At 38.6% G+C, this 23,506-nt stretch overlaps 1 protein-coding gene across 9 annotated transcripts in view; it reads left to right on the forward strand.

Annotated features, from left to right (window-relative positions):
• lrba (LPS-responsive vesicle trafficking, beach and anchor containing) overlaps positions 1-23,506 on the forward strand; it is a 168,358-nt gene that overhangs the window by 17,614 nt on the left and 127,238 nt on the right. For all 9 annotated transcript variants that reach the window (XM_067499797.1, XM_067499798.1, XM_067499801.1 and 6 more), the window contains exons 2-21: positions 5,319-5,550; positions 6,484-6,584; positions 7,508-7,603; positions 7,972-8,093; positions 8,907-9,033; positions 9,810-9,929; positions 10,694-10,840; positions 11,040-11,237; positions 12,400-12,533; positions 13,549-13,657; positions 14,024-14,176; positions 14,590-14,758; positions 14,997-15,076; positions 15,394-15,456; positions 15,973-16,070; positions 16,369-16,461; positions 17,464-17,572; positions 17,898-17,979; positions 19,887-20,010; positions 20,137-20,329. In XM_067499797.1, coding sequence (XP_067355898.1) covers positions 5,319-5,550; positions 6,484-6,584; positions 7,508-7,603; positions 7,972-8,093; positions 8,907-9,033; positions 9,810-9,929; positions 10,694-10,840; positions 11,040-11,237; positions 12,400-12,533; positions 13,549-13,657; positions 14,024-14,176; positions 14,590-14,758; positions 14,997-15,076; positions 15,394-15,456; positions 15,973-16,070; positions 16,369-16,461; positions 17,464-17,572; positions 17,898-17,979; positions 19,887-20,010; positions 20,137-20,329 — 2,550 coding nt within the window. The remainder of the gene's footprint in view (positions 1-5,318; positions 5,551-6,483; positions 6,585-7,507; positions 7,604-7,971; positions 8,094-8,906; positions 9,034-9,809; positions 9,930-10,693; positions 10,841-11,039; positions 11,238-12,399; positions 12,534-13,548; positions 13,658-14,023; positions 14,177-14,589; positions 14,759-14,996; positions 15,077-15,393; positions 15,457-15,972; positions 16,071-16,368; positions 16,462-17,463; positions 17,573-17,897; positions 17,980-19,886; positions 20,011-20,136; positions 20,330-23,506) is intronic.

Consider the following 23,506-nt stretch of genomic DNA (forward strand, 5'->3'; position numbering starts at 1 on the left):
ACCAAATATATTTTTTTTCAATAGTGAGGTTAAACAACGGCACATAATTGGAGATACTTATTGCTAGCTGTACACTACTATTCCTTGTCCTCATGTCTAATACACCATAATTTGCAGATTAGATCAAGTGATTTCTGTATTGTATTCTGATTGTGCAGAGCAATTCAGAATCTTGATGATGGCCATCTTACTAACTAGAGACGTGATCACATATTTGTCATGGGCATTCGTCTGTCTGTTTCTGCTCCTTTCTCATTCAGGCAAATTACTTTATGTTCAAATTATTTCAAGCCATAGAATTAATTGCAGTTTCATTAGGGAGATAATTGAAAGATGCACATCCACACAGACACACATACAATGGATAGACTGGCTCATCACCCTGCAGATGTGGCTTGGGAACATCCGTGCTTCTGCCTATTACTTTTAGCTGGGTAATTTCCTCCGCTTTGGTATAAAATGGCCATCATTTGTTGCTTTCTCTCGTCTTCATTGTCACATAGATCAGGTCTGTAATGATTTAGAAGTCTTTTCTGTTTATCTCTGACCTCAAACAGCTCTGCTGTCTGCTCCTTACTCGTTCTGTTGTCAGTTTCTATCTTGCTCACTGACAAAAAAAGTGCGGTCTTTTTTGTTTGTAATCAGAATGAAAACAATCCATGGTCACTCAACTGATATTCATTTCAATAGTGTTGCTCCAATTACCTTTGGAATTGTAATTTTTTCTTTTTCTTTTTCTTTCCACTGAATTCTTGCTCTTGTTTTAGGTTAATGTATCACCTTTTGAGCCAACTGCACCCTGTGGTGTTTTTTTTTTTTGGTAAGGTAATGGGTGATCACTCACCTGCAATACCTAATCGCCTTTATTCCTGATATATTTTTTTCCTTTTTTGTACGGGGGGTATCTGGTTGAATGGAGATTTTATATCTTGATGGCCAGCAAAAATGCTCCTTCAGAAGTAGCTGTATGTAGTACCATCAGGTGCTTTGACTTTAAAACATATTTGGGCAAGACAAAGAGTCTCAGACAAAAGGCTCTACATAACAACTGCTTTTAGCTAAATATAAATGTAAATGGATGGACTGCACTTAGCACTTTTCTACATTATTGGATAAAGTGCTTTTCAATTGGTCTGTCATTCACACAAACATTCACACACTGGTGGTGGTGAAGCTGCAAAGCAGTATACTGGCAGGATCCAACAGAAGCAACTTTGGCGTTCAGTTGTTCAAGGACGTGTTGACATGTGGAGCCAGGAGTAGATGGGTAGTGAACCCTGTGATTAGTAGACTACTGTGTTGGTGAGCCATAGTTGCTGTGGTGGGAATCTCATTAGTTTTACAAGTATTAGTTCATTAACTAAGCTAGTGGGCAAACAAAGGCTTTGGATGTAGGAAAGACTAGAGAAAACAGTCCGGACAACTTCATATGAATTGTTCTGATTTGACATTATAATATTTCCCTCAAAACCAAAAATGTCAGCTTGCTGGCTGTATTGGTGCAATAGTCGAGAGTTCAGCAGTGTCACAGGGCTTTATGCTCTGGAACTGTGACATGTTTTTTATGTAGCTTTATCTGCCATTTGAACGTTTTTAAGGAAGCAGGAAACAGGGTGGAGAGAGAATGGGGGGAAAGACATGTACAAATGTTTATAGCAGTACATCCAGTAGTTGTTGAGAGAATTTATTGTCACTTGAGCCTAATTTGTGGAGTGAATTACTGACTGGTCATTCTGAGATTTACACCAAGAAGCATGGTTAAAATCAGTTTTACGCTGTCTCTTTAAATATACCAATTTTTCTACCTCAGGTAAGCATAAATACATTTTGTGAATTTTAATGTGTCTTTTTCAACTGTTTGCAAGTCTGCTTACTTTTCTTACAAACTACTCATGTCATTTCCTTCTGGGATTAATACAATTCTTTGCCCCTTGAATGGTAAAATCAAACCGGAACCTTTTAACAGGTTGATTCCCACGTGGAGACAATTTAAACAAGGCTCCATTAGTCAGCCAATACTGCTGACACCTTTTGTTCTGAATCAGTTGAATGTCAGACATTACTGCCATTACTGACATTTGATTTCACATCTCAGCTTTTCAACAATCCCAATGTCACCATTGCCCTCGCTACCAAGTAATCTCAGATATATGTTGAGCTCAGGCGATAGATATGGTACTATTGCACCATTTTACCCTATGTTGTGCTCCATGGAGACCCTACAAGCCTGTTGTTAAGGCCCAGTTGCTGCTTGGCTGCTCACTGTGCTCAGGAATGATTAATTCAGGCAGGCCTCAGGGGAGAACAGCCAGGCCAGGTTACCCAGCCAAGGATCTGGTGTCGATCTGCCATAACATAATGGCTTTATGGCAGTTTTAGGCGAAGCATTGGTGAGTTTGGTGCTGGCAGCCTTGTACAACTGTTCCTGAAATACACCTGAATAGGAATTGAACATATATTGGATATATTGTATTGAAATATAGTAAACCTATTTGTCATGTACCAATGTACACATTAATGTTCTCACAGCAAAGGGAAATTGCCTCATATTTTAAATTTACAAAAATGTTTAGAAAACCACATTATTTAAAGGACAACTCAGTCCTTTTACAGTGTCAGTCGACTTTCTACAAACAGAACCATCTTGTGGTGAGGTAATTGTTCAGTTCATCTTAAGGGTTTTTGATTGCAGGCACTGACAAATAAGGTCAATATTCAGTGCTGTCCTTACCAGTCCAGCAAGTGTATGTCAAAGCAGAGTGGCTCTCAATCTACATCCTCATATTTGTTCCCTGTCTCCTTGGTCAACTGATTCTGATGGATGGATGACTTGTGCACGGTGTCAGGCTCATAAATCAGCTGTTATTGTGGCAAAGTGGCACCCAACATCCATTAATGGCTGGCTGCAATCTGAGGCATCCACCCCTAAGTTAGCACGTTGTTGTGTAGACTTTGTGAATTATCAGTGTCTTGCTAAGGCAAAGGAGACATGTTGCCAGTCGGTCATTAATTGGTACATGTGTTACTATAAATATTTTACTTCCACTGGCCTCTAGGGCAGCTAGGGGACATTTCGACCAAAATGAATTGCTTTCAAAATCCCCAGTAGGCTTTCTATTTGTTTAACCTTATACCTTGAACTTTTGCTTAAAATGTGTAAAGTATAAATTAGTATATTTGTATATTAGTTGCATATTCTTTGAGTCATTGAAAAAACAAATAAGGCCTGTGCTACTTTTGGGATCTGTTCATGTGGATAGGTTTAATATATCCCGGGCTTGAGACATCTGTCCCTAAACAGTTGAGATGAATAAAATTTTCTTTGTGGTTTTTGAGACACTGCAAAAGTTTTAATTGGCACTATTTTCAAGAAATATCTGAAAGTAATAAATAAATAAATAAATTCTGTTGATCATATAGAGCAGCCAGAACACTTTCTTCAGAAATGCTCATCATTTTAATGTGATTTCGTTTTTTTTGTATTTTTTTTGTGCACCGCAGAATATCATCTGAAAATTTTAACTGTTTTATTGTCAGGTGACAGTGTCGCTCAGATATAGATGTTCAAAAACTTTTATGTGTGCCTCATACATTATTTGTGGGAGATGTTTTGCTGTCAAGTGATGCTGTAATTATTTCATTATATAATAAAATAGTTTAAATATAACATTTGAAAAAAATATTGGTGATAAAATGATCACGGAATGCATGTGAAACACATTACCTGTTTCCCACTTCTCCAATGTAACATCACATCAAATTTGTTTTACATTTATAGATTGAAAAATTTCTCAACTGACAAAAAATAAAATACGTTTGTGGTGTCAACAGTTTTGTTTTTATAGCTAGAATGGCTAAGTATAGTCAAATACTTTTTGACACGTCAACATAAAGTGCCTGCACATTTAACTGTATAAATCTGAGGGATACAGAAATTGGGATTGCTTTTTATTCTGATTTAGAGCAAAGGTGATGGAAAGCATCATTATTCCGACTTGATATAAGAGGACAAAATATATAGATATCAGTGAGATGAGGTTAAAGGGACAATACTGTCTGTCAGTGTTACTGTCACTTTGTCTCCTGTCTGATGCAGCAGCACTACCCCAGTTTGCGCTCCTTCTCTATCTTGCACTACACACACCACACACACGCAGAGTTAATCTGACCTCACTCATTTTAATGGGACAGTTTCCATTTCCTGGATCAAATCATATAGTTGTACATCCAGCCTGTCTAATGGTCGACTGCTGCTAATTTGGTTTTGACCAGGCACACTTCTTTGATTCTAAACATGACTTAGTCACAATATTAATTTGACATCAACATTGTTATTTTTGTTATCTTTTTCTATTAGGCAGGTTTCAATAATAAAAATGTCATCATAGCTATTAAGAGGTGACAAATTATGACATTTATGGCTTATACAATTTATTTCTGCACTCCTTTTGCAGTAAGAAAAGCATATACCTCACTGCCTCCCAAACCAGCTTAAGCTGGAGACCACAGCTGAGGCTGACTAACATGTACAATATTTACTGTCTTTCTTGTGGCAGCTAATAGAAGTACATATTTTTGATTACCAAATCATGTCATCGGCTGGTAAATTTAAATGTTAATACTATTGACTCACAACACAGTGACACACTACAACAATGTTAATGAATTGGAATTCATGCCCACTGAATGCCATGAGTGTTACAATACAGATGTAAGTGTGAGGTTCAGGTCACTTCAACTATTACTCTGTTGTTTTCTCCTGAATATAATAGGTGAAATTAATTTCATGCCATATCTGTCAGACTGTGTTTGATGCTGTTAGTATTCTGGGGCCCAGTAGAGGAACTAAAGACCTTTAAATACACATCTCACAGTTTGTGTCTGTCTGCATGTCTTTCTTAGTTTCCCTGTCGTGAGTACGTGCTTAATATTTTCTGCGCTCGCTTTGTCACAGTGTCTCAAGCCGAGCTGTAAACAGTGCAATGTGATGACAGACATACAGATGGACTAATAGAGACCCATGTTTTTCTCCTGACCTTTATTCATTTGGCTAGCAGCATCTCTGATGCATGATTAATTATCTGTTTAGGGGTGTGCACAGACACAGTAATGAGACAGACATGTCTATCTCTTGTTCAAACTTGTTGTTATGCTGGTGATAAGAAAGAAAGTCAGGGCATTTAGTTTTTTTCTTGGTTTATTTGCCCTATTTATTTATTTTTTTTAACATAATGACAACATAATAACATAATAGTCTCACTTATTATCCACCCTCTCAGCCATTCCCTTTCTCAACTCTCATTGTGTCTGTCCTCCAGCTGGTCGGCGGCCAGTTTGACCTGGAAATGAACTTCATCATCCAGGAGCCAGAGAGCATTGTGTGCATGGTGGAGCTGTTGGACAAGTGTGAGCCCAACTGTCAGGCTGAGGTCTGGAGCATTTTCACCGCCATCCTGAAGAAGAGTGTCCGCAACTTGCAGGCGTGCACAGATGTGGTTCTCATCCAGCAGGTGCTCCAGCGTATATCCACCACTGACAGCATGATTGCAGGTACTAAGACCTAGGACTAAGAACACTGCTAAACTGTTTGATGAAGTCTCCTCCAGAAGAGGCACGTCAATGAGCCTTTACTTGGAACTGTTTGGAAGAGCTGACTATAATTCATGAATCAGTGGAACATAAAAATGAATTTATGGCTACATCCACCAGTGCTGTGCAAACTGTGTAGTACACTGAACATGGAGACAATCGTTCGGGGCATGCTTGGAGTGTCAGTCTAGTCCTTTGCCCATCTGCAAATTAGTACAAATTAATCCTACAGTGTTCGGCTCAGTGAATTTAGCGAGAACAGCACTGGCCTAGAGGGTTTGTGCAGTCAAGCAAGGATGATACAGTATAGCCCGGCACTAACTAGGCAACTGCAATTGCACTATAAGCTCTTGTCTGTTAACTTGTTTGTTGATTAATATTTACAGAATAAAAGCGTCATCCTCTATATTAAGGCTTTTTTACTTTTTATGCTGAATGACTTATGTATAGCACTTACAGTTAGGTGCAAATTTCGCATCCCATTATTTAGAAATGGCAGAACATTTGTACTAGCTAAATGTGCATTAAATATTGATAAAATATTTGTTTTTTTTTGTTTTTTTTTAATAAAGGGATGCAAAAAATTTGCACCCAACTGTGTTTCCTACTTTCTCTTTCTCTCACATAATTTGAAATACTAATTGCTTTGTTGCAAAGCTTAAACACTGTAAAAGACCAGATATAATGCCTCGTTCTTGAATGTAGAGGATTCAGTTTAGAGTAGTGCATGCACATAGGAAAAACAGGTTAAAGGCAATGGTAAATGTAATTTACTTTGACCTTTATGTCACTCTACATGTCATCTGTGCCATCAGTATTTCTGTTAACACGCCAGTGTTAGCGCCTGTTTGAGTCTGTGTTTAACATTAGGCCTGTACCCTGTGTTTTTTGCAGACCTCCTTGTAGACACGCTGGGTGTGCTCGCCAGCTACAGCATCACAGTAAAAGAACTAAAGCTTTTCTTCAGCAAAGTGCAAGGGGAGAAAGGACAGTGGGTGAGTCAGAGTCATGCTGCGGTAATCTGTCTTGGTTTTCTCAGACGTGCATGAGGACTGTGCTAGCAACACTTCAGCTGATGCCATCCCACAGGCCAATGCCCTCATCAAATACTGTAGATAAAATCATGTGATAAAGGCCACCACTCTACACTAGTCTTGGATGCAGAACAACGCTTCATTTGTGATATTAGGTAGTTCATGAGATAACACAGACGTTGTGAAGTTAGACTTTTATTTCCAATCTGTATTTACTATAACATTGTTGTGCCAAAAAAAATGTTTTCTAAACTGTGTGAGCTGAAAGCAGTGCGGCAATATAAAAAAGCTACAAGGAACCTAAGATCTATGTGTGTACAGAAGATAAGTTACTTTATCCAAGCACAACCAGTACAGGCACAGAGAGTAGACAGATGAAGAGAGAAAGAGGAGAGTAACCCATTGATCACTGACATTAATCAAGTTGAAACAGGGCAACTTGATTTTATGCTTCTAAATTTCACCTCACTCCCCCACATTTCAAGCAACTATTCCCCCTGCTTCTCTCTGCATTATGGTTTTGTGAAATAGTAGCGGACACCAAGTGGATAGGATGAGACTATAAAATGTCATCATTTTATAGACATTTTATAAAACTATAAAATGGCATCATACTGAATGCTACACAACAATCTTTATTAGAAATGGTTTTAAAATAGATACTCTGTATTGCTCACATTAGTCCAATTCTGTTACAGCAAATGATTTTAAATTGAAGCACTTTCAGAGCACAATGCTTGTGTAATGTGATCAGTAGGACTATGAATAAAGTCTGCTAAGTAAGTCTCTCTGGATGTCAAAGTCTGATAAATCTGGGAGGTAAATTTAGAACAAGCAGAAGAATGAATGGAAAATGATCTTGTGTGTGTTTCTTTTTTCCACAGCCTCATCACGCGGTGAAGCTTTTGTCAGTGCTGAAGTACATGGCTCATCGAAATGGCCCTGACTCCTTCTTCAGCTTCCCAGGAAAAAATGCAGCTGTGCGTATCTAACACCCCACCCCCCAACCCCCATCCCCACCCAGAGCAGTGTTTAGAATGGGACACATCATTTTTTGGACGTTTCTCTTCATGTTTTGCTGCTTTTCAGCAAGACTTTCTCATAATTTAATTCATCACACTGAGTTTTTGATTATGAATGCATTGTAAAGTCTTTGTAACATAACTGCTCGTAATGTGTAGGAATAAAGGCCATGCTTTCTTTAAATTTGATTGCCTCCACACCCTTTGTTTGCTAGTTTTAGAACGACCTACTGTAGAAGCCAATGGGCTTAATAGATTATTTTATTTCACAGTGGACCAGGACCAACATTTCAGTCTCCTGCTGTTTTCTTCTGTTTTCCTAACAGGCAATAGCTCTGCCTCCCATAGCCAAGTGGCCATACCAGAATGGGTTTACTTTTCATACGTGGCTCCGCATGGATCCTCTCAACAACATCAATGTAGACAAAGACAAGCCTTATCTGTATTGGTAAGTAATATAGTAACAATACATAAATATTTTTTTGACCAGTGAAACTACTGTACACCTTTGCACCTTTTTTGAGGTTTAAATTTAGTAAAACAAAATTGTATTTTAATATAATAGACGGCAAAATGCGCAACTTTGCTTGAGGGTGTAGCGCAACATTTCTTTAAAAAAAAACAAAGACAGCCGAATAGCAATCAAAAATGTGTTTCAGACCACGTGTTTGTGTGCTGCTTTAAGTGTTGACACCCCCACCAAGACTCATCTGTAATGTTTTCGAATCCCAACCTGTACTGTATAATTTCAGCCTCAAAGATGAAAAGTGGCTTTGCTTCTCTCGCCATCTTTCCTTCTTTCTCATCCCTTGCTTCCTCTCTGGGGAGCGAGTAAATGATGCCCTCTGATCATCGTATTTTCAACCAATAATTAATTTCTGTCAAAAATCTAATTTATACAACAAGGATCTGTTTGGGCTTCAGTGAAAATGATAACCAAGCTGGGCGCCCACCGAGCTGCTTGAGAGAATCTGTAATAAAAGCTCCTCCTCAGCCCTGTGCCCTTTTGAAAAGAGATTAATTCACTAAATCACATGCAGGAGCCCCATCTTGCCGGGACACAGGGAATGATGGGAAAAGTCTGTGAAGTTGAGAAATGATTGTTTGCTATCTTTATCCTTTTGAGACCCTTTTAAAGTGTTTATATGATATTTTGGATGCTGTAAGCCACATTGCCCTTGAATGTAGTCTGCATAAAAGTGAGCAGCCTCTAGCAGAAACTAAAGCTGTGTGTTTGTATTTTCCCTTCATTTCTTTTCAGTTTCCGCACCAGTAAAGGCCTGGGTTACTCTGCACACTTTGTGGGCGGCTGTTTGATAGTGACCTCATTAAAAACCAAGGGGAAAGGATTCCAGCACTGTGTAAAGTATGACTTTAAACCACAGAAGGTAAGAAAGGAACAAAAACAATGCAGACTACAGACTCTGATTCTGATTTGGTAACCTATGAAACATAATATTCTTGCACATAAGACATATCCTGGAAATTCTTTTCTAAATAGATCACAGAAATGATAGGTCAGCCTGTACATAATCCATCACACGTGCATGCACACAAACACAAGTGCATACAATAAATCTAGACATTGGTGTAAGAGCGAACTGTCACATCTCACCTGACTCTGGGGAGAAGAAATACCAGAAGAAGGAGGAATGAGGGCAATGGGAGAGTAGGATTATCCAATACTGTCAGTCCCTTCCAGGCACGGTTCACACTAAAAACAATTACAGGCAGCTAGAGCCTTTACCTGTGGACAATTTGAAACTTCCTGCTTCTTTCCCATGGGTGTGAGCACACCATGTTACCTCTACAAACCTCCTGAGTACTCAGAACTCATTTTAGTTGAATTTTTTTATTTTTTTTACCCCTCTATTTTTAATGCATCGTGTTTCATGTCTGGAGGTAACCATAATAACCTATTTAACTCTGTTAACAGTAGTAACCTATTTCACAGGTTCTAAAACTAAGGGGAAAACTAGCAATCTAAAGTAGGTTTAATTTGTAGCTTGAGTGACTCCTAAAAATTATGGAATCAGGTTAATTGAGTCGATTTTAAGGTTCCGAGTAAAAGCAGGCTCACTTTTAAATTGCTGTGTTTAAGTAATGCTCCACGTATACTCAGTTTACTGAGAGTAAAACTTTATTTTTGTTGTTGTTGTTGTAGTGGTACATGGTGACTCTTGTCCACATCTACAACCGTTGGAAAAACAGTGAAATTAGCTGCTATGTGAATGGGGAACTGGCCTCCTTTGGAGACATTGCCTGGTTTGTCAACACCAGTGACGTGAGTAGCAAATGAAAACAAAAATGCTTTCTTACAATCTTCTGTGCTAGTTGATCTGTTTCCCACTTTCTCTTTTGGTCTTTAAACTGCGCTAAGGTAATTTGTTGCTTGCATACTGTTTCATACTGCATCCAGATAAGGTGGGATTAGGTTTTATCACCTAACTCTTCAAGAATTCAAATTAACATAATTCTCAATATTTTGGTCCAATTTATTTCTATGGATGAGTATGTCCTATATATATTGGCAAACCATTGATATTATAAATAATCCCTTCAGGAAAGCTTGATACCATTTCAAAGATCAGCTTCAAAGATCCGTTTTGTAACCACATTTTGCTAGCAGGTGTTTATACCGTTGTTTATGCCTTAGGGGTGTAGTATAATTCCCTAGGGCAAATTGGCTACTTGATTGAGATGTGGCCTTATCATTCCCAACACTTGTGTGTATGCCTCGCTGACCATGACGGGAAGACGATGGGACATGATCATGTTAGTCTAAGTGTGCTTGTAGTTTGAGGCTGTGAGTTGTCATTTATAGATAGGATTTACATCAATGTAACTTTCCCCCCTGGTCTTACTTGCTATTTTTGGTCTTGTTTATCCTTCCTTATTTCCTTTTTTCCCTCCTTTCTTTCTTGCTTCCATTCTCCACCCTCCTTCCCTTCCTTCTTCCCTTTCTTTCATCTCTAATTGTCCTTTTATGTGCCCTTTCCTCTTTGTTGCTTCCTTAAACCCTCCCTCTTTCTCCCCTTCCGGCTGCAGACATTTGACAAGTGTTTCCTGGGATCGTCAGAGACAGCAGATGCCAACCGTGTGTTCTGTGGACAGATGGGGGCAGTTTATCTGTTTGGAGAGGCTCTCAGTGCTGCTCAAATCCTCGCCATCTATCAGCTGGGTCCGGGATACCAGGTTGAACACAACACTTGATTGTTGGGGAACAGTAACTTTTTATCATAGAAAAAATAATTTACACATGCAAATTATATATATATATATATATATATATATATGTGTGTGCGTGTGTGTGTGTCTGTCATGATTTTAACTGACACGTTTGCTGTAGTTGCTGATTAGAAAAGTTGATCAACTTCTACATCTTCCCGCTCAGGGCACATTCAAGTACAAGGCTGAGAGTGACCTGCTGTTTGCAGAGCATCACAAGACCTTACTCTATGATGGCAAGCTGTCCTCGAGTATTGCCTTCACTTACAACCCTCGAGCCACAGATGCCCAGCTCTGCCTAGAGTCCTCCCCAAAAGACAATGCCTCCATTTTTGTCCACTCACCCCATGCACTCATGCTTCAGGTAATGATGCCTTTAATGTAATGTTTTGCTTGTATAGCAGGTGACATCTCTCTTGTAGTTAAAATCAAAATTGCTGGGATTGCTGTCATTTAACATTAATCAGAAGCAATATTGCTGCACCAACATCACCTGCCTCTTCCCTCCCACTGTGCCATATGTACCACTCTCTCTTTCTTCCTCCACAGTAATGAATGTAGCCCAGTTGGCATTTTTCGCTTTAATAGCCTCATTAGGGCAGGGGTGCAAATGTGTAGAGCTAGCCAGATGGCTGCAGCTGCTGAAAAATGCCGTTCTGCTGCTCTAATTGTGGAATTAGTTTTCTCTGAAACAAAAAGACTTGGTTTGCAACTATGTACGAGGAGTTGTGATTTTTTTCGGGTTCAAAGTAGGATGTGAACTTCGTCGAAGTTTTTCATATGCTTCTTAGTACAATACCCCACTACACAAATATGTACAAACAAACACACAATGCTCTTTTGTTAGTCATGTTGAGTTTTCTTTTCTCAAGCACTAATTGAATTTTCTTTCATGCCCTCTCATCAAAGAAAAAAAAAAGCTTTCTTTCTTTTGTGAGGGAGGCTTTTGCTGCCACACAAACATATGCAATCTGTACCACACAAACACACGCATTGTGAATTATGAATGAATATGTGACCTATATTTTAGGATTTGCTATACCATGCTTAAAAATTCCAATCCTATAGAGAGGGAAAAGCCAAACCCCAGTTGGCATCACAGCACACTACAACAAACACCAGACCACTGAACATTAAAAGAAATATCATTTTTTCTCCTCCCCTTCAGTGTTTTCATCATTTTGAATCACTTGTCAACAAAAGAAACAAACCTAAAGAAAACTGAATTGAATTGTACTCACCCTCTCAAATAGAAGCTACAAAAATACTTTTCCTTTTAACAAAATAATGATTCACATTTATACTATAAATAGACTCAAAGGGACCATTTCACTTTGTGCCTGATAAAAATCAGATTGTGGTAGTATGATAAAGTCTTGGCATGTGACAGTGCAACTACTTTCAAATTTTGTCAACGCTTAGAGCTGTTTTGCACTTTGATCATCAGAGCTAATATATTTATGACCCATATATAAATGTTGCTTTCGTATGTGATTAAATGTGGTCATTTGTGCTGGGTTCTTTAGGATGTGAAGGCCGTGGTGACTCACTCAGTTCAGAGTGGAATACACTCTATTGGAGGCATGCAGGTCCTCTTCCCTCTGTTTGCACAGCTGGATTTTTGCCAGCCTTCCAGCCATGAGCTGGACACTACAGTCTGGTAAACACACAAACACACATACACACACTTTACGAGTATACTAACCAGTGAGTTGTTTTTGTTTCTCCCTTACATAATCTTAGATTATATTGTGTTTTGTTTGGCCATTGTAATAGCATAAAATACAGTATGTAAATATTAAGGCAGCTACTTTAATGTCTGAACAGTGGCAAAACCGTCCATTTTGCTGCACTGGTGTTTTTTTACCTTTTAGAAATACATTCATGAGACAATTTAAAATCATACAATTTACTTTAAATTTTAAGATGATACTGGAGCCATACTTTCCACTCAGGTAAATAAATTGTTTGATCTTAACAGTGAACTGGAGATAGGTGGCTCTTAAAGATACGTTATGCAAATTTAATATTTTATATTTCTTAAATAGAAATATGCTGTATAACTTAATGTGTAGACGGGGTTATCGGAGAAGAGCAACAACTTTTTTTAACTTTTGTTCATGTATTTATTGTAATTTTAAGAAGACAACTACCTAAAGGGTTGTGCGGAGTGTGGTGGAGTGTAAACAGTAGGAGGAGGGAAACTGGGCAGAGCAGAGAAGACTCATCCTGAGTTTGAAGCTATCGCTAACTTAAGTTGCACGCTGTTAATTTAAGTAAAATTATATTAAACTAAAATAAAGGTTCACGATTTTATAGTTCTCAATCAACCCTCACAGCTGTTAATATAAAATATACAACTTGTCGTTAAAAGCACAGAGAAATTATTAAATCTTTTCCTATTTTTACAAAAATGATCTTGTAAGCTGTGAGACTTTTTACTTATAAACTGCAGTGTTGTTGTATCTGCTGCCCTCAAGGTGATGCTAACTAAAATGTCCTCTGCTAGCACAATAGGGACACAACACCCTCATTCAATCACATTTCATGTATAATATGCCCTTCATAGTCAGGGCTTTGTCAGCAGCTTACATAGATTATTGTCACTGTCTAACTCACTGCATCTCTCTCTCTCTCTCTCTTTGTTGCTTGTTGTTTGTCTGTATACCTCTTAGCTGCACTTTGCTTTCCTTTGTGATGGAGCTCTTGAGGAACTCGGTGGCTATGCAAGAGCAGGTGTTGGCCTGCAAAGGTTTTCTCGTCATTGGCTACGCTTTGGAGAAGGTGGGAAAAGCACAATTTCACTTAGCTTGCAAAGAAATAGATGAGAGAGCCATCTCCCCGCACCAGAAGCTGCAGTCATAGTCCCAGCATAGTAGTAGTAAGGCTGTTCTTGATACCCTCAGTGTCACGAACAATCTAACACTTAAAATGTGACACTTTGTTTTCCCTCAGCTGTATTTGCAGGGCTCAGCTAAGTTGTGTGCTTGTTAGAGGAACTCCTTGTTTTTTTTCTGCCTGTGTCCTTTCTCTCTCCTCACCTTTTCTTTTTTTTGTGTCTTGACCTCTTTCACTGATGTGCTACCCTCTCCTTTTTTACCCCCTATTGTGGCACTTTATGCCTCTTATTTCTCATTGTCGGGGCTCTAGTCTTCCAAGGTCCATGTGACGCGGCCTGTCCTGGACATTGTCCTGGCCTTTTCCAGATATCTTAGCAACTTACAGAATGGCGTCTTGCTGCTCAAGCAGCTGTGTGACCACATTCTGTTCAACCCTGCCATCTGGATCCATGCCCCTGCCAAGGTAACAGAAAACGCACACTTAGACAGCAGCACATTACTTTGTATTTTGTTATTTTTGTAAAGGTGGACATTACTAATACATGCACATCTAGCTAGATTCTGAACAGAGTAGGTTAGTGTACACAGACATGCAAAAAGCAGATCTACACCATCATAATTGCCATCCTTTGCTGTGTCTCTGCTCTAGTTTTTATGCACAGTGTTTCAGAGTTCAAGGTTATCTCTCCATTTGTGAATCAAGGACTATTTATATCCTAATGGTTTGCCTACAACCTTTAGGCGCTTTGAGGCCTCCACTTTCTTATCAAAGGAGAAAAAAGCTATGACACTCACATTTAAATGTGATTATTGTACTCAAACTCTCAAGTGTCTTTTATGCATTTTTTCACACAGTATGCACTTTATCTTTTGCAGGTGCAACTGACACTCTACACGTACCTGGCAACAGAGTTCATCAGCACAGTGACCATATACAATGCTATTCGCAGGGTGGGGACTGTGCTGCAAGTAATGCATACACTGAAATACTACTACTGGGTCATCAACCCTCAAGACCGCAGTGGTATCATTCCCAAAGGCCTGGGTGAGCGCACACACACAAAATAAAATTGTAAATGTATAAAGTGTAGTGTAGAGTGATGGCACATGTTTCCACTCGTTGCTCTTTTTTGAAATATATATTCACAGTACTTGTAACATCCCCTCATGGGCATGGATTCACATATACAAACACAATCTTTACATATTCTTCAAATGATAAGTCAGCTGTGGAAAGATGTATCACCCACTATCAACACCCATTATTTGCTGGTTTTTTTTAGATGGTCCAAGGCCAAACCAGAAGGAGATCCTGTCTTTGCGAGCCTTTCTGCTGCTGTTTGTCAAACAGCTCATAATGAAGGTGAGTTCATGTTGCATGATTCATCCCAGACATCCCCTGTTCCTAACCTAAAACAAAACATCAGCATTTATTTACTTTATAAAGAATGCAAAATATTCCACGTGTGTGTTTGGTTGCCAGTTGTTTTTGATCACAGGCTGATTGTTTATGGCACCAATGCAATGTTCTGTGCATAAGATCAAATGAGCTATCACTGCTGTAATACAACAGTAATTGTAGCTAACGCTACATGATGATGATGTTAACTGTGTGGATCAAACCTTTTAGCTATGACTGCATCTGTCTTTTTGTAAATGATATGTGCAATTATACTGTAGGATCACGGAGTCAAAGAAGACGAGCTACAGAGCATCCTTAACTACCTCCTTACCATGCATGAGGTAGGCATTCCTCACCACTAGATGGCAACACAACACTGCCTTACATTATTTTGTCTTTCCACCATCTGAAATGCAGGGGACAACAATTCCTGTTTTATAAAGGCATAAAGGATACTGCTCCTTGTTATTTTTCCAGATATTTCAGTTAGAGGTCCTGACAGAGGTGCTTTTGTTTACTGTGGAGTAATGCATAAAAAGTGAATCTGTCAGATCAGTCAGTAACAGTGAACCTGGTAAGAATAAAAGGTGATTACTGCATTGCCTGAAAAAGCCACTGACATGTTGCAGCCCTTCATTTTATAAATATATTTATTTTAAACTACCCGCACTTATTACTGCTGCTCCTGCATCTTGTATACAGTGCAACAACATAGTCATCAATGAGTCCTTACCCTTTATTGTTTACACATGTACAGCTCATTATAAAAGATATAGAATATGATGAGAGGTGACCTACATCAGCTTCACTAGATTCAGTAATTGTCCTACTGTTGTTTTTCCCTTTGTGTCCCACAGGATGATAATCTCATTGATGTGCTGCAGTTGTTGGTGGCTCTGATGTCTGAACACCCAGGGCCTATGGTCCTGGCCTTTGACCAGCGCAATGGGATTCGGTAATGATCACTGATTAAAATATTACCTGCAAATGTGCTGACAGTTTTGTTAGAATCTTTTTGCTCCGAAACAAAATTGTTAAATTGGAGCTAATTTAGATTTTCATATTTTTTTGAATTTCAGTCTTGTGTGACTGTGCCTTCATACGCTACAATAAACATACTTATTGGTGTCTATAGTACTACTAAATCTCTAATGTGATGCTACAAGTTTTATAAATGTTGTACACTACAATTGCTTTTGTCTCTTAGGTTTTTAATGTAGTTTAATTATTAATTATTTCTGCTTTTTTCACAGTGTGATTTATAAGCTTTTAGCTTCTAAAAGTGAAGGAATTAGAGTTCAGACACTGAAAGTATTGGGCTACTTTCTGAAACACTTGCCACCAAAGTAAGTAAATATCAGACCTAAGACCCTTATCACTATGTAAACAAAAATGTTTTTGATATGACTAAAATAAAGTAATTACTCTGTCTGAAAATGCTCAAATTGGTTCCAGAACAAATGTAAATTATTATAACATGGGCAATTCTGCTGCAGCAGAACAACAAATGGGTGTATTGCCAAGTAGGTTTTCAGATACAAGTAATTTACGGTATCTTAGTGAGTTGTTGCACAGAGGAGTATAATAAAACAGACAAATGATAATGCACAAAAGAAAACTCCATTAAAAAGAAAGTAGTCAGAAATATAAACAATAAAGAGGTATGACAGAATAGAGTTTCTGATCTATGCCTTAAAAATGGTACATAGCTCATGTTAATGTTGATTCTGTTTATTTGTTGTCCGTTTCATTTTTGCTTATAAAGGCCAGTTATTGTGTGTGCATCGTATGCTAAAACAGGAGAAACCGAAATTACCCTAGGCTTGTCTCAGTAAGAACATTCAAGAATTGGGATCCAGATGCAGGACTGATCATAGGGCTGTCTGCAAACAATCTGCATTTTTTTTTTCTTCTGAGTTACAATACTAAAATTGGAAGTGATCCATGATCGCAAATGAAAGCGACAAAGAACTTTCAGCGAAGAACTGCTCTTACTAAATCAGCAGGGATTCTCCTTTTCATTTCCTCCCTGTCAGTTTGTTAGCTGGAGCTCAGCTGATTTATAGCGCTACAGATTTCAACCTCTGCTATTATTTGACTCTTCAGAAACTTTTGTTTTTTTCATGTGTAAAAAAATTATGATATATCAGGACATTTTCAATATGACTCTGCATTAGCTTTTGAAATAAAAATTGCCGCTGTGGTATTTCTGTGCATCGATGAAAAGCCTGTTTTGTATGTAGTGTTTCAGTTTTAGAAGAGGTGCTTAATTACTTGAAAATACTGGTGGTGGTCTGGCACATACTAGTGTTTACTGACTGACCTTTGATCTCCTAATCTCCTATCAGGAGGAAATCTGAGGTCATGCTGAGTCATGGTCTTTTCTCTCTGCTTACTGAACGCCTGATGCTCCACGCCAGCCAATTCACCATGACAACCTACAATGTGCTTTTTGAGGTCAGTCTCTGCCCACAGCCACTTCCCAGGCCCTGTACTTACAACACTGAAATTATCTTCATAGAAAGCAACGATGGAATACATGATACCGTGTGAATTTGGGCCTTATTAGCCAACCTTTTGACAAATGACCTACCTAATATAAACTTTTAAAAAACTAAACCATGCATCCAGTATAGCAAAATACTACATGATGATAAAACATTAACATTGCTATATGGTGATGCATGTAGAAATGTATGGCCACAGTGTGGTTTGTTTCTCTGTTATTGTCCAAAGCTGTGTTGATATTTATGGCTTGAATCCACTTTCTGTCCCCCGATAGATCCTTACAGAGCAAATCTGCACTCAGGTGATCCATAAACAACATCCGGACCCTGACTCCACTGTGAAGCTTCTCAACCCACGTAAGTGCCTCCTCTGAGCTACAGTACTCTCCTAAATCATCCCCTGTAGCGTGCCCTCTACATACCTATTGCGCCATACAGTACTACAGGTTATTCCCCGTGGAACTGTGGGATCACTGTATACAGTCAAACACATTAACAACATAAATTTTGCAGCCAGAGGGCATTTTCATACCACTAAACCTCAGATATAAATGCAGATGCTTTGTGTGACAACTACACACATCTTGCTAGTATTATTGGAAGCTGCCATCGTGTTTTGTCAACAAAGAAAGGAATAATAAATTATTAAACTGATGACAGGACTTAATTCAGTGGGTGTGATGAATGTACTATTGGTGTATGCATTTAATTACTTTTAATAATTTAAGAAAGTTCAGAGTTCATTTTTTAAAAATGCTTTTGCGTAAATGAATAATCAGAACCTATTTAATATTGCAATGTAAAGATTAGCGTTTTGCTCACATGTTTTATATTATAGAAACAATTAAAAACAATTTTATCATTTGTATTGATCAAAACAAATAATTAAACAGAAAATATTTAAATACAGACATATAATTTGAATAACTTGTATGCATATGTGCTGTATTCGATATTTGCACACACAGTGTGTATCTTTATTTATAATTTCCACCACTGCATGATTCTAAGTATTAGGAACATGCTTATTATTATTATTATTATTATTATGGATTTTTTATTTTTAAGCGAAGATAGGAAAACATGTCCTCTTTTAAAATACTGGTGCTTTTACACATATCATACCTTTGCGGACAGATGCACTTTTGTGGGCACACTAGGAAAATAGCTTTAATCAGTTTGAAATCCAAGCGCTTCGTATAATCACAGCCAAGGTTTACTTCCATCCAACCTTAATCTGACTTGAGCCTTTATTGTGTTAAAAATGCTCCTATCCAACCATCCTAGGCAGGCGGTATATATCATAGAAACCTTGCACTGTATAGGTTTGTGCATGTGAGCATGGTCTGTGGAACATAGAGCGGTGGTCTGTTTCTTCTTTGCTGTGCATTTTCTTGATTTAATCTGTGACAAACTCCCAAAATGGCCCCCTGATTGCAGTCTTTAGTAACGTCAGAGCCAATCAAACAAACCGAGGAAGTACCGTTTCCCTCAAATTAACTCAAGGGAAAGCAACCAAGAGCAAATGGAAAAAATAAAAGGGAATACGCCATGCCTCCATCCTCATTCCCACTACATACTGGGGTAATTTTATGGCGGTAAAGGTTCAGTGACTCATAATTTGAGTGACTAAGGCGTAGAAACAACACAAGCGTCTGCTGGGGCAAGGGGGCATCGGTTAGCGCCAAGGTTTGAAGAGACAAGTGAAATCCAAGCCCCTGCCGTCTCTCTAATCAAAGCAAATGGACACTGACATTGTCTAGATAATTCATCTAAACAGTCAGTCTCTTTGGTTTAACCGAAGCCAAGCCTTCCACCCGGCCTGTGACTGTGGCTCTCTCATTTGAAACAATACCAGAACCATTACAGTATGATAAAGATCGAGGTCTGGACTTTTTTATTTTCCTCTGTTCTGTTTTTCTTACCACAGGCGCAGATTTTCAGGTGTGTAAAGCTGGGAGCTCGGATAGTTTGTGACACAATGATTTGCACATGTTGAGACCAATGTATGATTTAGTTGTTGATTTTTGCAGTTTGCCCTTCAGCGCCCAGAAAGCAAGTTTTATTTGCAAGCCGATTTCTGGAGGTTCCAAATCGAAACTTTTTAAAAATTATAACACTTAGGAAAACAAATTATATTCGAAAAACAACAACAAACACATTCAAACGGATTGAAAATATCAAGATAACTTGTCTGGCTGTTTTTATTTACTTAGTGAATGGGATTTAAAATACAGTGGGTTTGTTTCTCTTAATATTTGTAGAAATTCTGAAGGTAATAGCTGCTCTGCTGAAGAACTCCCTACCTTCTCCCGAGACCATGGAAGTGCGCAGGGTCTTTCTGTCAGACATGATCAAACTGTTCAATAACAGCCGAGAGAACCGCAGGTACGTAAGCGTTCAACCACTTCACAGGCTTGGGAGCTGCATAACACACAATAGTGCACAAAGTGTTTACTTGCCAGTGGGATTTGCATTCAGCACCTTCTCATAACTGTGTATTTTTTGTTTCAGGAGCCTGTTGCAGTGCTCTGTGTGGCAGGAGTGGATGCTCTCTCTGTGCTTCATCAACCCACGAAACAGTGAAGAGCAGAAAATCACAGAGATGGTGTATGCCATCTTCCGCATCCTGCTCTACCATGCAATCAAATACGAGTGGGGTGGCTGGCGTGTCTGGGTGGACACCCTGTCCATCACTCATTCCAAGGTCAGAGAACTCATTATATTCATTTATATGACACACAAACATGCACGCAGGTTAGGCACAGCTTTGTTTAGGTATCTCAGTGAATCTTTCCCCTCGTGTGTTTTGATTTTTAGGTTTTTTTTGTGTTCAGTTATTGTTTCCTCCACCATTTTCTCTCAGGCACTTGATTCCACTGTAGTGTATACACACATACATTCACACTCACACTTCTCAATTCTTACTGCAGTATTGTTAGTGTAAACATTCATCACATTTCTATAATGTAGCCGAACGAGCAGTAGGATTCAGCCAAAGCATCAGCTCTGTCACCCCTATGTTTAGTTTGAATTTGACATAATGCAGTTCATCAACTAAGAAATTGGAGAGCATTATTATCTGACCCTCTTAACTAGCAGCATAAACTAGCATACTAATTGACCCCTGCCTCCCAGTGCCCATCAGATTAAACTATGGGAGTTACACAATGATTACAATTTAAAAGCGAGTTGCAATATACACCAGTGAATTAATCCACCAGCCCCCACCACTCTTTATTTATGTATGGAGTCTTTCTTTCACATTGTACAGATAAAAATAAACCTCTGGCACTTCTTATTTCCAAAAACTGAATTCAAAATACTGCTTTAGAAATTCAGTGTTGATATCATATTACGCTGCTCTCTTCCAAAGAAGTGAAGTAATTGAGGCTAGTGTCAGATTGTGGTCTGGGGGGTTTTTAAGCCTGGCAGATTGAAGGCTGAGTTAAAGAAGTGCTTGTGATATGAGAAGCTTCACTGTAGCTGTCGTTGGGTGCTGTGAGTGGTGGTGGCCAGTAGGGGGCACAGATAGACTACCTGGGAGATGAGCAAAGTGACGGCAGCAGTTAGCGGTGTGGTGTGTTTTGGTTGCCATGAGTTCTTTCCCAACCTCTGAACACTGTGAACATAACGAGTGAGAATAAAATAGACTTATTGAAGAGGAAGAATATGTCCTGTCCTGGCAGTGTTTGATGTAAGATGTCACAATGTGGAAGACAGGAAATTGTTTGTCAAAATGTTGTGGTCGTGACAATGAAATTGTAATAATTACTATAGGAGATTTCCTGCATGTTTTATTCCATTGTACTATATTTACTTATTGCTTCCAGGTTATATGCATTTAATTGGAAATAAAGCAGGCATTGCATTGTGACATTGGAGTTTTCCAGCAACAGATTAAATGCTAGTGTCAACATGATATTTGGAAATCTTAGGAATAACATCTTATCAGTGCAGGAATACGTTTGCCCCATTTTTGTTGTTATTTTGTCTCACTTTGCAACTTAGTTTGTGTCTACTCCGGTGTTTTCCAGGAATGGTTGATTCTTTTATGTAAACCGCAGGCTGTAATTGCCTTTTCCTATAATTGCAAAAGATTATTGCAGTTTCTTATTGGCTCTAGTAACAATACCCAGCACTTGTCTAAAAACACATTTTTACACGTACACTGTGTGTGAATAAATGATGTTCTTGGAAGATGTGGGAAACACACACACACAGATGCATAGTGCTGGGACCCCAGCTGTGAATCAGATAGTTGCAGCGGGTGCTAGCCTCCAAGATACATGCATCTGCTATAAAAAAGCAAAAGAAACTCAATTGCAATTTTATTGTCCCGTTTGATAGATTTCCTGCCACCTTTGTAGCACAAAAGCTGTTTGTCACTGTTGCTCTCTCCTCCCACTGCTGCGGGGCTGTGTGTGCGTATGTTACCAGGCGCATTTTCTCTTTGCCCTCCTTTTCTCTTGGGCTCTAGGAAGCCCTTCTCTCCTATCCCACTGAATATTCATCAGAACTGTGCACGAACAATCAGAGAAACAAGGCCTCATAAATACAACCAGCCCACTGGGAGCCTCTTGATAAGTGCATATATGCATTCACAAATACATATTTGCACACTTCTCTCTTACATAGACATTGCCATGCAGTTTGCCTTGTGTCAACCATGGTAAAATTGTTTTTCCTATATAAGGATATTATGCTCTATGCTAAATGCATGTTTTCATCACCTTGCTAGTTGGCACAGCAAAAAATGTTTCGCCATGAATCTTTGGACTATATATATTTTTTAATTTTCCCTTTTTGTATGGAGCTTTTCTAATTTTAGTCTCAGATTTTAGTTTTTTTACACTTCCTTTGTCTTTGGCAACCAACAGGCCATATAAATGTTAAATTAAATAACTGTATATTATAATATAATAGAATATAAAACTCTTTGTTGGCACCTGCCGAAGATTCGTGACAGACCAGGATGAACCACTGTTTGTGTTAGACTTTTGTTTTTTGATTAGTGTTTGTGGTGTATCAGTGAACAAGATGCCCACATGGAACATATTTTAGATTTTCATAGTCATCTGTAGAAATTGGTGATTGGCTTAATTGTCACTTTTAAGGGTGCTGATCCATGAAGCTGTTTACTGAAAATATTTTCATTTGCTTTTCTTTCAGTGGTTTGGGTTTCTTTGTGTGTGTGCTTTGCGTGTGGTTGTACGTGTCTATCTGTGTACGTCAGGCAATAGCAAGGAAGTGTATCTGCATATGCGTCTCTGAATAGACAGATGTTTCTGCAGGTGGGCACGCTGACACAACAGCCCTCCCACTCTCAGCCCACACACCCACCCAAGGTGCCCCTCGTCCATCAATGCATACAAATCAGTTTGAGCACAAGGAGATCCAAAAGGGATATTGGAGCATGAAAGTCCCTGAATCTTTTGGTCTCCCATTGATAACTAATTTTTCTTTTCCAGACAATCACAAACATAAGTATAAAAATGAATTAACAAATCTTAACACAAGTATAACGTATATTAAGTTGTTTTAAAAAGACATATTTGCATAATGGTGTTGCAATTGCAACTAAGCAGCATTTTAAGTTTATGATGAAATGCTGAGCATTACAGTTAGTTTGCCTTCTTGAGTTATTGAGACATTACACACAAGATTCAGGCCGTTGTTCTTAGCAAAGAGTTTGAGATAAATTCATTGGCAAGTGGACAAAGGAAGGGGAAAGTAAAATCATTGACAAGTCAATGCTAGGTAATATGTATGCTTCAAGTATTGTCTGTGCTCTCCAGTAACAAGCCAGTCACCAAAACTGTATCCACGTCTTTGATATCTTCCAAATAAAAATAAAAAAAATAATAGAGAAATCCATTGAATT

The sequence above is a fragment of the Channa argus genome, chromosome 3 (genome assembly GCF_033026475.1).
Source record: "Channa argus isolate prfri chromosome 3, Channa argus male v1.0, whole genome shotgun sequence".
Taxonomy (NCBI): Eukaryota; Metazoa; Chordata; class Actinopteri; order Anabantiformes; family Channidae; genus Channa; species Channa argus.